We start from the raw sequence: 18192 nt of genomic DNA on the forward strand, positions 1-18192 counted from the left end.
TTACAGTGATTTTTAAGATGTAATCAAAATCTATTTCTAATTATTAGTTATTAAATACTGAATATTATGTGAATTTTTTGATTAGACAAAATTACTGATGGTACCTGCTAGACTCAAATGTCTGAGAACAAACATATTGCAGTGATAGGTGCCACGGGAAAAAAATGCTTAGTAGATAAACTGACAGGTAGAGGGAAAAGGCAACAGAAAGTATAAGCATTAATTAGCACACCTGGTGGGTTGTCAAGCCCTGCTGTACACACCCACAAGAACAAGAACAGTGGGTGCACAAGGAGGGTGTACTGGGGTGGGCAGAGAGTCATGCCATGTCAAACTATCCAGAATAAATCCGTGCTGAAGCACTAGTTTTTAAATATGAACAACATTAAAAGTATGAAATGCATCTTTCCTATTTGGCACTCAAACTATACTCAATTAATTGCCAATAATTTTATGCGTTGTGCAAGAACTAGTATTGGCACACCTGACTAGTCATCTGGAAAAAATAAAGTTGACTCCATACCTTATATCTTACAACTAAATATATTCGAGACAACTCAGATTGTAAACAGCCACAACAAACACACAGACAGACAGACAAACTAAAACCATGAAAATTCTTCATGGAAATTAAAAAAACAAGATCTCAGACTGATCAACATCATTGTGAAGATGAAGGAAAACCTAAAAGAAAATAAATTCCAGCATGTCAAAAATACAAAATAAAAATTCAAATGAAAAATGAAAAATTAAGACAAAAATCGGTTACTTATAGGTAAAGAGCTCATTTTCTTAATAAGTAAAGGGCTATTCAAATTATTAAGGAAAAGAAAATAGAAAAAGTAAAGCACAAGAAGTGACAGTTTACAGAAAAGGAAATGCCAATGACTCAATTATATGGAAAGGTTTTTTCCCCTCACTCATAGAAAGACAAACAGACGTTAAAACTGTAACAATATCGCAGCTGGCCCCGTGGCCGAGTGGTCGAGAGGTCAAGTACGCGGGCTCTGCTGCAGGCGGCCCAGCGTTTTGTTGGTTCGAATCCTGGGCGTGGACATGGCACTGCTCATCAAACCACGCTGAGGCAGCGTCCCACATGCCACAACTAGAAGGACCCACAACAAAGAATATACAACTATGTACCGGGGGGCTTTGGGGAGAAAAAGGAAAAAAATAAAATCTTTATAAAACTATAATATTTTTACTTACAAGATTGGCAAAGATCTAAGAATTTGATCACACACCACATTATCGAGGAGAAAGATATTCTCCTACATTGCTGTGGCATGTAAACTGAACAATCTCTACAGAGGACAGTATCTGCCAAAATTAAAATACCCAGAAATTCTTCTCCTAGGTATTTACCTTATTCTCCCTCATGTGCAAAATGATTGGAAACAACATAAATATCCAATAATGGGGTTAACTAAATTAGAATATAGACACACACAACAGGTACCTGAAAAGATGCTCAACGTCACTAGTCATTACGGAAATGCAAATTAAAACCACACTGAGATATTACCTCATGCCTGTTAGAAAGGCCATCATCAAAAAGAAAAGAGATAACAAATGCTGGCATGGATGTAGAGAAAAGGGAAGGATTGTGCACTGTTGGTGGGGAGGTAAATTGGTACAGCAACTATAGAAAACAGTATGGAAGATCCTCAAAAAATTAAAAATAAAGCTACCATATGATCCAGCAATTCTATTCCTGGGAATATATTCAAAGGAAAGAAAAACACTAACTCACAAAGATATCTGCCTGCCCCCTCTCCAAGTTCACAGCAGCATTATTTAAAATAGCCAAGGCATGGAAACAACCTACGTGTCCGTCAACAGATCTATAGATAAAGGAGTCGTGGTACAAATATATACAACAGAATTATCAATCAGCCATAAAAAAACCATTGTGACAACATGGATGGAACTTGAAGGCGCTATGCTACGCATAATAAATCAAAGAAAGACAAATACTGTAAGACCTCACTTATATGTGGAATCTTAAAAAAAAAAAAAAAAGGAAACTCATAGAAAAAGAGATCAGACATGTGATTACCAGAGGCAGAGCGTAGGGTAATGGGGAACTGGAGGAAGGTGGTCAAAAGGTACAAACTTCCAATTATAAGATAAATGAGTACTAGGGATGTAATGTACAACATGATGACACTAGCTAACACTACTGTATGATATATAGGAAAGTTAAGAGAATAACTCCTAACAGTTCTCATCACAAGGAGAAAAATTTTTCGTTTCTTTTCTTGTTTCTTTTCTTTTTATTGTATCTGTATGAGATGATGGATGAGAGCTGAACCTATTATGAAAATCATTTCACAATCTATGTAAATCAAACCATAATGCTGTATGCCTAAAAACTTACACAGTGATGTATGTCAAATATTTCTCAATAAAACTGGAGGAAGAAAAGAACGTAGGCACACAACAGGATATTATGCAGCCAATGACAAAAGCAGGATATTCACTCATTTATTTGTATTCATCCATTTATTTTATTCACGCAATAAATATTCACTGAGTACCTACTGTGCTCTAGGCACTGTGTCAGACTCTAGAACTTTGTAACAGATAAGATACTTAGTTTTATTCTGCTTTGTCATTTCTGTACATATTATATCTACCTCCAATGTACCAGAAATTCACAGAGGGCAGAAAACATGGTTTGACAGACTGCATTTCTCCAAACTAGAATAATGTCTTTCAGATAATGAGTGATCATTATAAATCAGTGAATCAATAAATATGTGAAAAACTTTATGGTTTCGTCCCATCTTGTAACTTATTCAGATTTAATTTTTTAAAAGTAATAGTAGAGCTTTAAAAAATCATAATTGGAGAGGGCCTGGCCCCATGGCCGAGTGGTTAAGTTCGTGCGCTCCGCTGCAGGGGGCCCAATGTGTCGTTGGTTCGAATCCTGGGCGCGGACATGGCACTGCTCATCAAACCATGCTGAGGCAGCGTCCCACATGCCACAACTAGAAGGACCCACAACGAAGAATATACAACTATGTACTGGGGGGCTTTGGGGAGAAAAAGGAAAAGAAAAATAAAATATCTAAAAAAAAAATCATAATTAGAGGGATGTATTATATCAAACTCTTTGTACAGTCAAATACAACATCCCAGATATGTTTGTTTTAAAAGAAACTCAATTTCTCTTCTCAAAGGGTTTATATTTGATACATGTTCAAATTTGGGAGGAACAATTGGCTCGAAGATTGATATTCATTATTCAAACCATTTGTAAAAGACATTTTACAGAATTTCAATTTGGAAAAAAGATATGTTGCCAACAAAGTACCCAACATTAACTCCCCCCCAAATCATTTTAAGATTATGAAACACATGGAACGAAATTGTTTTTTAAGTGAAATAATGTAGAAATAACTCTTGGATGCTTTTTCTCAAAGTGCTTCTAACGTGCTATTGTATTTCACGTAAATGAGTAAACTGAGGAACAGTAACTAATGAAGGGCATTATTAACATCTTGAGCCACATTTTCTATCTTAAAAGTATAAAACAGGGAATATTTGTTTAAACTGATTTGTGATATATAGTAGAGCATCACAAATGTCTGCTAGCATGTCAGTCTAGAAGTGTTCAGATCCTGCCTCTGTGACCTTGGGCATGCTGCCTAACCTTGCTAACCTCGCTAACCTCACGTCCCCATCTGTGAAATGGGACTAAGAACAGCATCCACATCACAGGGTTTACCACACTGTCCAATATTAATAAATGCTCGCTGTTCTCAGCAAGGTAAGTGCTGATTTAGTAAGCGCTTTTGCCGATTTTTACTACCTTTTGTAGCCAATGTACAAACAATGAAATGAACAAAGTATTTTTGGTGATAAATGAGCTAAGCTAACGTACCTGAGAGTGTTTTACAAAGTATAAAATGTTACGCAAATGTAACTATAATAGATAGTTACATTTACAGAAATGTGTTTACCGATTTGTAAATGCACTGAAAATTTGCTTTATAAAAACAAAGTATTCTCTTGACTTTGTTATAATTTTCTTAAATATGTATACTTTGTTCTTTTTCATATTATAAATTCTTACATATTTGAATTGTGTTAACTTTAGCACCTCTTCGTAGTCTTAAAAAGTTGCTGAAACACAAAAATGATTTTGTACTTGAATTATAAAACTTTAGAGAGATCCCTATCCTGTAAGTCAATAGTTCTAGTTTATAGGTTAGGGCTTCCTAAGATAGGACTTCTGGGGTAACAAGGTACAGTATAAACTACATACTCAGAGAAACTTGGATTTGAAACCCAACTTGACTACTTATTAACTGGGCAAGCTATTTAACCCTTCTAAGCCTAAATTTCACTATTTGCAAAATATCTAGTCCGTGGATTATTGTCAGTCAACAAACACTCGTTAACCTGCTTAGTCAGCACTAGACACTTTCAGGCCCTGGCAATCAGTGAATAAAGCAAAGCCCCTGCTTTCATAGTTTACATTCTAATGGGAGAAACAGACAACAGAGAAGCAAAAAATAAACAAACAAACAAACAAGACGCTTTCAAATAGTGATAAGTGCTAAGGGGAAAATGAAAGAGTAAGATAGGATAAGGGGTGGGAAGAAGCTAGGTCACCACATAGAGATGTTCTGGAACACTTCACTGAGCAAGTAACTGTTGAGCATGCGATAATCTGAGGGAAGAGGATCCAAACAGAGGGAATAGCAGGTGCAAATGCCCTAAGACGAGAGAGACCATGATGTAGATGGGAAACAGAAAGCAGGCCAGTGTGGGTGGAGCAAAGCTGTGGGGGGACGGGGCAGAGGAAACTGGGAGAAGTAGGCGAAGCTCAGATGATGAAAGGCTTTGTAAGCCATGGGAAGGAATACAAATTTTAAGTGCAATGGAGAGTTTTAAGTAGATGAGTGATGTATCTGATTTACAGTTTAGGACCACTCTACCTGCCATGTAGGAAATGGACTGTAGTGGGACAGGAGTGGAGGTGGGGAGTTCAGTCCAAGACTCTTCCATAAGCCATGTCAGATGATGGTGAATTTGGACAAGGGTGTCACACAAGAGAAAAAAAATAAAGATACGTTTGGCAGTGGAACCAAGAGAACCTGCCATTGTGTTCAATGGGAGTGAAGAAGAGGGAAGAATCGAATGCGATCCCTAAGCCTTTAAAAGAGTACTAATTGTGAAATAGTTATTCTCTACAGTGGGACAAAAATGTGCCTCTCGCAGCTGCCATGTACTAGTTACAACCCTATCCCTGGGAGCCTGTAAAAGAAGTCCGTCCTCACCCCAAAATGTTGGAAAGTAATTATTATGTTCCCCCTCAGATTTCTCTTCTTCATCTAAATACTTCAAATGTTTTCAATCATTACTCAAGTAAGGCGGGCCGACATCCCTTTCATTACCACGGATGCTCATTTCCTAATGTGTTTCCTTTTGGTTATTTATGTTTCGATGAACAGCATCCACCAAGAAAAAAAGATGTGGTCTAACCATCACAAAGCAGGATTTGCTTTTCACCTTCTTCATCCTAGTCAATAGCTTTCTATTAATGCCTTTGTGACAGCACTTCATAGTCACTGTCCCTCAAAATCTAACAGAGGGGAAAAGATGAGGACTTAGAATGATACAAGCTAAGATAAAATGAAGACCGTAAGAAAAGCGTAAGTGGTCAAACGGGGATGACCTCAGATCTGGATATGAGAGTCAAGAATAGCTTTTATGGAGGAATTTGAACCAAAAACAATGTGAGTAATAAAAAAGATGCTGAGAGGTGGCAATGGTGGAAATCAGAGAAAGAAAGAAACAGAGAAAGAGAGAGAAAGTTATAATATGAGCAATGCACAGGGCATAATAGCTAAGTTTGCTGTCATACAGGGGACGTGTGGGAACCTGTGAACAACAAGGTCAAAAAAGGAAGGCAGAGCTGTGTCGTGGAGGCCACAAATGTTACAATAAGGAATCCATCCTTCATTTGTTAGACAAAGGGACGCTGCTGAAGGCTGGGGAGTTTGTTGTTGATGTTTTTAAAACAAGAGAGAGAATTTCAAGAAGATTATTCTGGGCAGATTTATTTCAGCGAGGAAAGCAAGAAGGAGAGAACAGTGAATTGCTACAGTGGTCCAAGAGGAAAGTGAGGAGGAGTTACACCAGGCCTTAATGGAGGGGAGGGCAGGAGAGGTACGAATGGAGAGCAACAGTGGGGATAAAATTTCCAGAGCTTCATAACTCGGATGGAAAGGACAAACAAGGAAGAGACAGAAAACATGCCTTCTCACAAAGATAAAAACTGAGATTTTACACCAAAACATCACTTTTCCAAATCCACCTTGATTATACCCTTACATATAATTATTTTTTTAGACTTCCTATCACACATGTCCTTATCGCATGCAAAAAAGGAACTAAAATTTCCTGTTAAATCATAAGGTTTTGGCTAGCATAGAAAACGGGAGAAAATAAAAGCTTATACCTTAGAAATAAAAGATCTTCAGACTAACATGCCTTCAGTGGCTATTTAAACCCCCAAAGCTCTGCCATCCTGCTATGCAAGAACTGGTCTGACTACACGAGGAATCCACTGATGTTGGAACGCAGATGGAAAGTACAACATGGAATCTCACTTGTGGCTCCAAGTTCTTCATCTCTCGATTTTTAAGTCTTACGAACAGCACACCCTCTATGCTCTGGGTAGGGCCAACTGCTGTTTCCCTCACTGCATTTGCTAAATACTAAGGGAGGAAGAGGAGGACGAAAAGATGCAAGAGGAGGAGGAAGAGGTGGTTGAGAGAGAGAAAGAAGGAAGAAAAGCAGGAAGAGAGGAGACTGCCTTAAAATGAAAAATATAGAAATACACTTGGCAGCTAAGATAATGAATTCCTATGCAAAAAATAACATCATCACATTTCTTTGCTTTTCCTTTGGATTTTATCTTGTGAGGATTACTATATTTCCCAGCTGACTTGGTCCAAATAAAAATGCTTTTGGTACTATTTTATTATCACTTGAGAAGTATATTATTAAAAACCTGGAAGTTAGATAAAAGCATGAACAATAGAACCAGATTCATCTAAAATTCCACCACTCAGAGATAAGCAATGTGAATATTTTATTTATAGGCTTCTGGACAGTTTGCTATGTGTATCTTTCTAAAACAAGAATTAGGTTCTCTTTTGTGTCCTTCTTTATTTTTTACACAGTATATATTGTGCCCTCTTCCTTTATTTTTTCTCTTCCCTTCTTTAACCATTCAGTCCTAAAACCTTCAGCAGGAGCAGAGCAAAGTTAAGTGTCAGCGCTGGGAAAGAGATGCACAAGGAGGCAAGGCGTCCAGAGAGCTCAAGCCCAAAAAGGAGTGGAAGGTGCCTGTGTAGGAGGCTGCCTGGAGTGGAGAATCAGAATTTAAATGGGTTAAGGAGGGCGTCCACGTTGGGGGACAGCCTGGCATGGGGTGTCAAAGGTGACAAGGGTATTCACATGAACGAGTGACCCAGCATAGAAAGTAAGAGGCCAAGCCGGGTAGAGAGGACGTCCCTCAGAGCAGCAGCCTGAGGGAGACGGTGGGAGCCTATGGGGGAAGAAGAAGACGCCTCCATAGGAGGGTGTGAGAGGCTAAGCTGCCAGAGGACGCATCCTTGTGAGGTGTGGCCCCACATGGGGTACCTAAGCCCAAGCGCACTATGAGAAGAGGAAGATGCATGCAAAGCAGGGGTCCCCGGTGTGGAAGCATTAAAATCATTAGTTTATTTGAGGAGAACCCACATCCTTATAGACTGAATTTTTCAATCCAGGAATAGTACATCCTTCCATTTATTAAAATTTTTTATATCCCTCAAAATAGTAATACAATATTCTCTCATGTTTCTTGTTTTCTCTTAAGTATTTAATATTTTTATTGCTACTGTGAATAATGTCTTTCTCACAGTATATGCTCTGCTTCCTTTTGGTACACAGAAAATCTGTCTAGTTTAATACTTATTTATAATTAATCACCTAGATGAACTCTATGAAGTCTCTTAGTTCTAATAATTTCCAATTGATCGTCTTGGGTTATAACTCGTTTTCATTTATTTAAATTAAAATTGAGCAGTCACTAAATTTTGTTAATATAAAATCACTTAGGTCAAATTGCAGATGGAGGAAAAGACTGAAAAAATTTTGAATGGTCATTAATTAGTTAAATCATATATTCATTTATCGAATATTTACTGAACATAACTATAACCCTGGCCAAGTTGCCTAGATAATTCTGTTTCCTCAACTGTAAAATGTAAATAATCAAAGAACCTATCTAAGGATTAAATGAGATAATGCAAGTAAACTGCTTACAAATGCACATGGTAAGCACTGAATAAACAGCAGTGGTGATGAAACACACTACAAGCTGCCCTCCCCACTGCCTGCAGAACCACCATTAGCTGACAGAATGGTCAAGCTCCTCTGTTTGTTTTTTTCTTTCCTTTTTTTTTTTTGAGGAAGATTAGCCCTGAGCTAACATCTGCCACCCATCCTCCTCTTTTTGCTGAGGAAGACTGGCCCTGAGCTGACATCTTCACCCATCTTCCTCTACTTTATATGTGGGACTCCTGCCACAGCATGGCTTGACAAGTGGTGCATAGGTCCGCACCAGGGATCCAAACTGGTGAACCCAGGCCACCAAAGCAGAACATGCGAATTTAACCACTGCACCACCAGGCCAGCCCCTCTGTTTGTTTTTTTAAGTCCAGCAAAGTTTATTCTTTTCCCTCCTCCCCTCTGCCATCTGTCGGATGGCCCTAATTAACTTCAAAACAGAAAAGAAAAGAAAAGAGGAATCTATGAGAAACTCTTTATAGAATCTACTAACCTCCCCTCAGCTATAATCTCCTTGCTTCTATTTCATTTGTAATTTCTGAAGCCTTTTATATACGATAGACCTTCAATAAATACTGATGGATTTAAACAAAATTGGAAAACTAAAAATCCCTCAAAAAGTCTGACTGCCCTATGAAGGTCTCAATAAGTAAGGCTTTACTAAGTAAGGCTACTTAATAGACAAGACAATTCCATAAAGAAATCTGAGATAAACTAAACTCACTCCTGTAAAATCTTACTGAGCTATATTGAAGTGCCATATGCAATACTAAATTTAAGTTTAGAAATTATAATGATTAAAAACTATAAGTAAATAAATACATTAAAAAAATTTTTTTAAAGATTGGCACCTGAGCTAACAACTGTGGCCAATATTCTTTCTCTTTTTTTCTTTTCCTGCTTTTTCTTCCCAAATCACCCCCATACATAGTTGTATATCTTAGTTGCAGGTCCTTCTAGTTGTGGCATGTGGGACGCTGCCCCACTGTGGCCAGAAGAGTGGTGCCATGTCCACCCCCAGGATCCAAACCGGCGAAACCCTGAGCCACCGCAGCAGAGCACGTGAACTTAACCACTCGGCCACGGGGCCGGCCCCAATTTTCAAATATTTTTAAAAAAGAAATACAATAATTATATTCACCTCCCAAAAAGTATGCAAAGTTCAGAGTCATTTGCTGATCATTGCTCTTCAGCTTTACAGAAACCATACCTGCTTTCTTATTAAGCTGTAAACTGAAAACCTGCAAAAGCCCAATTTCTTTAACAAGATGTGAAAATAAGTAAAATCCGACATTCTGACTTACCCACTTCAGCCAAAGTTCTGATACAGGACTCCACCGAAGCTTTCTGCGCCGGATTTGGCCAAGTGCAATTGTAAATTCTGAAGGCAGACTGTAGGAGCTGAATAAAAACTGGCTGATGTGTCTGAAAACAGAGAGTACAAAAATAGGCCGCTAAACCATTAACACTCCTGATGTGGTATCCACGCATTGTCAAAAAGGCTCATCCAAAGAAAATACAGTCCAGTCTTGTGAGTTTCAGGGCTATTTAAAGAATACCTCATTCAACAAACACTTATTACCTACCCACTTCATGACAGGCACTGTGCCAGATACTATAAAAAACTGATTATTTACATTTCAACTATATTCCTAATCAGAAAAACATGGCATTTCTTGTAGCCAATGACATAAATGTAAGTAAATTTTTTATAATCTGTGGCTTATTTCCAAGCATAAATAGAGCAGGTGTTCTGGGTTTATTTGTTTGTTTGACTGATTGAATATTTTGGTTTCATATGATGCTCAAGTAGAGGAGACAACAATTTTGACCTACAAAAACAATTTCATATGGTTTTATCTAATAGTTTAAAAGTTTTCTCTAAAGAAAGTATAATTGAAATTATATTTTGAAAATACACAATCACTGTAGAATATTTGGGAACTGCAGAAAGGAAAATTGCCAATAATCCTACCATGTAGGGAGAATCAATACCAACATTTTGAAGATATTTACTTCCTGAGTTTTTCTACATATATATGCACATATCTTTACACACACAAATTTGGATGATACTATAATGCAATTCTGTGGCCATTTCACTTAATATTACTTCATGATCATTTTCCTTAGTCATCAATATTTCTTTTAAAACATAGTTTTTACTTGCTATGTAATAAACCATGGTACAGTTATACCATAATTTATTTAGCTATTCCCCTATTTGTGGACATTTACAGTTGACATCAATTGTAAAGTATTATAAACCCTTGAATGAAAATCTTAGTATATAAATCCTTGCTAACTTTTTGAGGATAAATTACTAAAGTAGAATTATTGAGTCAAAATGCCTATCCATTTAAAGAATCGTATCATTCATTTCAACACTTGGCAAATAGTCAATATACAGATATAAAAGTTCCTGTTATGCTTAGAGGGAGAGGAAGAATAATTCTACTTGAAGATAAGTCCTCTTTATTTAAAATAAAGTTGGTAAACTCTGAAGGGGTTAATAGTAAATAATATGAGAGAAGAGTGATCTTCAGAAGTATAGGAAGTGACTTCCTTGACCAGATTAAAGTTTTTTCTCACTCAAATAAGGTAAATAAATTCTGTGCAGCAGAATGGTTGGTATTCATGTGTTTAAGTTACCTGGAGGCTGGTACTGTTGTCTGAAAAAGGAGAATTAAAGAAACCGCTCACAATGTTCATTATTGACTCAGTAACACACTTTTCCAAGAAGGTGTCTGCGTGTTTCCTGTCTGTGGTTGTATTGCAAACCTAGAAAGAAAAATAAAACAACTCAATACATTTTATCACATCTTTGAATTATAACTCAACACTGTAATGTTCTAAAAAATTATCCTGATATTGTTTATAATGTTTCTTCTGCTTTTTAAAGTTACTTTAAATAGACACATTTCTGCCTAAAATCCATTAAAATTGTATCATTCTGCAGTAGCTTCTCCTTTAAGTTTTATTGTCATTTCATCCTTGGACCAGAATTCGGTCAGACTCCGGCTTCTTCTTCCCGCACCACTTCTCTCTACTTTTGCACACCCACCTTCTCCCTCCATCCCCAAGTTTGGCTTTGCTGGAAAACACTTTTCCATTCAATGTGAGGAAATCAAAGAGGAAACAGTTCTTATAAGAAAGTAGTGAACGTGACTAATGGTAGTTTATATCTCTACACATTTTCACTTATAATACATACCTGGCCCAAACTGGAGCATGCAAACACAGAAAACATCTGGACAGTACAACAGAAAGCTAAAAGAAAATAAAACTTTCCAACAACTTTGACTTTTTCGTCCACAGATTATCTGGGAAGCACAAAAGAGTAGCTCTGTGTGCTTTCTTCTCAGGGCAGGTTAAGCAAGGTGATATAATGCTAGAGCTGAGGATAAATCAGAAAAGAACACAGGCCTGGTTCCTGCTCTGATCTTTACATGTGATTAAATGAGGCAGCAATCGGTGCTTTTGCTAAACAAACTGTAAATTCCCAAGTATGTCAGGGTAGACAAATTGCAAAAGCTAAGATACATGGTTAAAAACAAATTTTTAAAAAGTTGAGTGATGAAAAGATAAGAAACATGAAGATAAAAAGGGAGAGGGAAAGCACAGGGTGTGAGAAAAGACTGAAAAACCAGGGTAGAGTAAGAAAGTTCAAATCTTCACACAATTACGGCCGGTAAATATGGTGGCCATATGTTCCAGATGTTCCAAGACACTCCAAATTCTTACATAATTTTTCTTCTTTTCAATAAGGTGATTCATCAAAAGAATAAGTAAATGTAATTTAATTTGATATTGCTTTAAAAGCTTTCACACAAATAAATTCACAAAAGGGGAAAAAAACTCCCTTCTCAAATATGTCCTAATGTTTTAGTTTGGAAAATAACAAGTGTTTGCCAAATGGAGTTAGAAGAAAGAGCACAGGGTTTGTTTTGCTTCTAAGTCATTTCTCATGGGGGGGGGGGGGGAATTGACTTTATCCTCATCTATTAAATGACACCTGCTTGACAGGGTCGTATTAGAACTAACCTCATGGAGTTATTGCAAGGAACAGTGCAATTAAAGGAAAAATATTATGTCAAATTATGTAATCTTTCAGTTTTAGTTATTGCTTAGTTAATCTTTTAGTTTTAGTTCTTGTTCCAGCATATAACACAGTGCCTGGCATACACAAGATGTTCAAAAGATGTTTGTGAAATGAATGAATCAATCAATTAATTTTAAAAATGAAAGAATAGGGGCCGGCCCCGGGCCGAGTGGTTAAGTCCTCGCGCTGACTCTGGTGGCCCAAGATTTCACTGGCTCGGATCCTGGGTGCGGACATGACACCACTCACCAGGCCACGCTGAGGCTGCGTCCCACATAGCACAACCAGAACGACCTACAACTAGAATATACAACCATGTACTGGGGGAGCTTTGGGGAGAAAAAGAAGAAGAAAAGAAGATTTGTGATGACAATAAATTTTTAAAAAATGAAAGAATAAGAAAGGACTCATTTTGTTTTAGGTTAACTTTGGCCTCAGCTATATTTAGACCTCTAACCTAGGACTAAAATTTAATGTGGTCCTAGAAATAATATAAAATTGATTTTCTCATGATGGATATGAAGTGGGATTTATTTTGTTTAGTGTCCTTCCAGCACTGGCTTTTATAGTGAAATTTTCTGATATGTAGGATAAAAACATACTCAAGTTGAAAAGGCAGCAGACCAATTCCACCATAACCAGCCCAAATAACTTTCTTCCTCATCCAGTGACATTTCATACAATTGTGTGGGGCTCTCTGGAGCTATTATGGTATCAGGCTGCATTACCTGAACCTGGACATTTGCTAAAAAACCACCCAGAAATTTGCTTCCATCAAATAAAAGTAATCTATTTACTTTTTAATAACAGTAATTATTTACTTTTAATAAAAGTTTATTTTTATTAACTATTAAAAATTTAAAAATCTATTATATTAGATTAATAAAAGTAATCTATTTCTAGATAAAGGCTTTCCTGAAAATCCTGAGTAATGAACAGTCTGGGTTTTCAAGACTATGTGGAGCCTATTCCTCAATTCATTTGGATAAGAAATTCAAATAATTTTTTTAAGATATTTTTGTGCCCCATATGAATGATACCATTTTTACCTCTAGAGCCTTGCATCCTACACTGTAATGTAATGGATAGGCAAGAGATGTAAGAAGCCATCTTTCTTATTAAAATACTTTCAAACTTTTCAGGAAAAAGAGAACTCAGTAAATAATATTTCTTAAACCTGTCTTTTATTTATTTATTTTTACTGCCTCTTTCCAATAAAGATGGAAAGTGGCTCAAAAAAATTACATCATATTAACATTTTATGTGTAATATATTTATTTTCAAAGTTTCAATCTGTTTGCACACTTTATTTACATACCATTATTTCCTATAAAACATTCTCATGTACTGTCATTATCTAAACACTTTAAAAGTGTTAAAAGGCTATATTTATTCCATCATTCTAAAGCACTATACTATATGTCAGCACCATATCATACTATACTAAAGCACCATACTATAATCCATTTTTGGAATGAGTTGAGGTATACATAACCAAAAATACAAATCATTTTCCTAGTTATTTCCTTCTTGCTAGTATTTTATGTGATTCCTTTTTTTCTTTTCCTGTTATAAGGAATTGTACAAAATTATTATTTTTACTTTCGGATGTTTTTAGTATATTTCATCAAAAGAAGAATCACGAGATGAGGGGATACAGACAGTTTTATACTACTTGCTGGGCTGATGCTCTGAAATAATAAATTTACAATGCTATTAACAACCTATCTGTGGATACATAGGATGTTCTCTCATTACCACCAACTACCTCTTGTTTCCAGGCTTCGTTTGGATTCAGCTGATGCGAGGCCCTGGCAGGAGATCAGAGTGGAAGAGAAAGCAGGCAGGTACCTACTCTGTCTCTGCCTCCATCCCCATCTCCTTCTCCTTGCTGAGGCTTTAGCAGCATCTGCATCTCTGGGTACAGCTCCTGCTGGAGTCCTTCTGCAGTGTCCAAATTCTCTCTGGGCTCCAGTAACACTGGCACTCCGCTTGCCCCTTCAGGCCTGGGGTGGAAACAGCTTTTGCATTGTTCCCAATTCCTGAGCACTCCTCTGTCCCTTCTTGATCCCTTCAACCCTGCCATATCTCTTGAAGTGTGCCACCTGTTTCCTGCTGAAACTGACTGCTCTTATGTGCAAATTATCATTTTTGCCAATTTAATAATACCTAAAAGTTATTTTATTTTGCAGTTCTGACATTGCTAACAAGGCTGGGCACTTCTCATGTAATCATTTCATGCCTATATTTTGTCATGTATAGACAATTCAAACCACTTTAAATGAAACCTGGATAATGACTGATAGCTTATGTATCAGTTTGACATATTCTTCAGAATAAGCACTTTTTGGTTGCTGTGGCACATATATTTTCACATTCTGACTCTTTATTTAGAATATGCACTTTGTTACACAATTCATTGTATAAAACAGTTGTTATTAGCATTCAGGCACTATTTTTTATTTAGATTATTTCCATTTATTTAATATAAAGAAGAAAAAAAACCTATTTCAGAAAAGAAAAGGATATTCTATCCATTTTTGTTCTGGTTTTTTGTTGGAGTCCTTCTTCCATCCCTTATACATCTTGACTCCTATTTAACTCCTTAAGCTCTCTGGAATTTGCTGCTGTAGATGACCTGATTTATGGATTTGGATTAATTTTGTCCTGTATTGATCTCCAACTGTCCTCCAAACATTACTGAATAGTGATTTCTTGCCTCACTCTTAGGTTACTTGAGGTTTGTCTTACAGTATGTCACCAATAACTATTTAAATTTCCCCCAAAATCACTCCATACACCATTATGTTAAAAATATTTTAATCCAACTCTATAAGAATGAAATGATTTTCAATGGTTTTACAACTTGAAAAATAAGTCCACCATCATTATGTTTTCCGAGGGGAAAAAATCCACCTTTTGAAATAGTTGTCCTCTTCCACTTCCAGATGAGTTTTACTATATATTTGTCAAATTTCATGAACTATCACTTAGGGACATAAATTTTTAAACGAAAATTAAATATTGGATTAGGAGTTAGAACAGTGAACCAAACTAAACAGAGTCCCTACTCTATTACAGCCCTTATTCCAACCAAGAGAGACACACAATAGCCAAATTAATAAATATATAATATAATTGGTAAAAATAGAGCAAATAATAGACTCTAGAGAAAAATTAAGATGGGCCAGCAGTACAGAGAGTGCTGCAGGAGGAGTGGGTGTGGTCAAGGACTACCGTTTTATTTAAATGGCTTGGGGTACATCTCTGTATAAGGCAACATTTTAACAGGAACTGAAAGAAGTGAGGAAACAGCCCTGGAGGTGTTGGGGGAAGAGCTGGTAAAAATCTGTTTCCACCAGCAGAATGTAAGTCCCTGGACACCAGGAACCCGTCTGACTTGCTCACCACTGCACATGCAGCACCTCAGCACATAGTAGGTATTTCAAAGCATTTGTTGAAAAAACAAACCTTAAGTGAAATTTCTAGACATAATTATGTCTGACATTTCTCTCCTTGCATATAAGATGTGCCTTCTCTCTTCTGCCCTAAAAGGGACTGCTACTCTTCCAAAGACGATAGATTTGGTGAAATAAGTTATCATATGCTAGAGCAGCATTGTCTACGAGGACGTTCTGCAGTGATGGAAATCTTCTATATCTGTGATGTCCAACACAGTAGTCACTAGACGTGCACGCTCACTGAGCACCTGTAACGTGGCTGGTGCTTCTGAGGGACTCGATTTTTCATTTTACCTAATTTTACCAAATTTAAATTTAAACGTGGCAATTTGTTACCCTACAGGATACAATAACTCTAGGGCCAGTAACATACTCTTGATCATAGAGACCAAGGAATACAAATCCTAAGGATCATTTTTGTATTCCTCATAGACAGTAAAAATGTTCCTTTAAATATCTGAAGTGATATCACATATTTACTTTAATTTGCATTGCTTTATTCATAAGGCCAAAACTTTCTAAACATTTGCTTTTTATATCCTTTTACATGAGTCATCTGCCCATACGCTCAATTGGCTTTCTTAGAATTCTAAATTCATTTTCTAAGAAGATAATATTTTTCTTAACATCAATATATATTAATTGTAGGAACCCTGAAAAAAATATAGGAAAATACAAAATGGAAAACAAAAATTATCCGTAATCCTAAAATCCAGATAAAACCACGTTAACATCTTGGAATCTTTTCTTCTAATCTTTTTGCTCTGCCTTATATATTTTACACAGTTGAAATATTCTGGATAGTCAGTTTTGTATTCTCCTTTTTATACTCATCATTCAATCATCAGTACTTCTCACACTATTAAAAATCCTCAAAAAATAATCTCAGGGACTCTTTAAAATCAATCTTATGGATATATCATAATTTACTGAACCCTTTCTCTATTACTAAATATTTAAATTATTTCCTACTCTATATTATTATAAAAGCATGTTGAACCTCTTTGACCATAAATCCTTGACATCATTTCTAATTATTTCCTGAGGATAGATTCTTGGAAAGTAAGTTACTTGACATGTTAAAAAGTATGAAGGATTTTGTTTGTTTGTTTGTGAAGAAGATTGGCCCTGAACTAACATCTGTTGCCAATCTTCCTCTTTTTACTTGAGGAAGATCGTTGCTAACATCTGTGCCAATCTTCCCCTATTTTATGTGGGATGCCACCACAGCGTGGATTGATGAGCAGTGCTAGGTCTGCGCCCAGGAACCAAACCTGTGAACCCCAGGCCGCCAGAGCGGAGAGCACAAACTTAACCACAACACCACCGGGCCAGCCCCTGAAGGTATTTTTTAGTGTATTACCAAAACGCTTTTCAGAAAAATGACATAAATTTATACTCTCATCAGCAAGGTATGTGGACCAACATTTAATATTATCTTTTTACTTATATCTTTTTACTCTTAGAACATTGATAGCTGGAAATTGGATCTTATTTTCCTTTGTATTTTTAAATAATTTTTAACAGTTGACTTTTTTCAGGCATTTACTTGTATTTCTTCCTCTATAAATCATCAATGCCTGGATTTTGCACATTTTATTATTATATTGTTAGTGTTTTTCTTAATATACATATAAGTTGTTTATGTAAAGGTTATTAGCCTTTTTTAAGAGGTATAGTAACTTTTTCTATTTTGATGTCGTTTATTTCTATGTACAATGTTTTTATGTACTTAAGTTTTAAATTTTCAAATAGCTAAATGTCTATTGCTTTCCTTAGCCAATTTCATCATTGCTTTTATGCTTAAAAAGAACTTTCTCATCCAAAGACAGATCTCCACCTACATTTCCATCCATTTTTATCATTTCATATTTACCTCTAAAATCCACTGCAATTTATACTATTATGTGATGTTACGTTAATAGCTGAGCTCATTTCACCCCAAATAACCAGTGTCCTCAAATGTCATTTTGATTTAGTTCAAATCAACAATTTTTGATGACTGCCTATTCCATGCTAAGAATGTTCTATGTACCTGGGATCCATCAGTGAAAAAAAAATACAAAAATCACTACCCCATGGAGTTTATATGATTAATTTAATAATCCAGAAGTGGGAAAACAATAGCCCATAAGTCACATCTTGCCATATCCATTCATCTACAGCTCCTTTCCCGTTAGTAATTGCTAGAACAGTTGTGATATGGCCTGAAAAGATGAAATATTAACTATCTTGCTCTTTATAGAAAAAGTTTCTTCATCCCTGGAAATGACC

At 36.3% G+C, this 18192-nt stretch overlaps 1 protein-coding gene across 2 annotated transcripts in view; it reads right to left on the reverse strand.

The window, feature by feature from the left end:
* Positions 1 to 18192, reverse strand: part of ITPR2 (inositol 1,4,5-trisphosphate receptor type 2) — a 466150-nt gene that overhangs the window by 223982 nt on the left and 223976 nt on the right. For both annotated transcript variants that reach the window (XM_023644092.2, XM_023644091.2), the window contains exons 33-34: positions 11008 to 11136; positions 9660 to 9780 (exon numbers count right to left, since the gene is read on the reverse strand). In XM_023644092.2, the coding sequence (XP_023499860.2) occupies positions 9660 to 9780; positions 11008 to 11136 (250 nt within the window). The remainder of the gene's footprint in view (positions 1 to 9659; positions 9781 to 11007; positions 11137 to 18192) is intronic.

Source organism: Equus caballus, chromosome 6 (assembly GCF_041296265.1).
Source record: "Equus caballus isolate H_3958 breed thoroughbred chromosome 6, TB-T2T, whole genome shotgun sequence".
In the NCBI taxonomy this organism is placed as follows: Eukaryota; Metazoa; Chordata; class Mammalia; order Perissodactyla; family Equidae; genus Equus; species Equus caballus.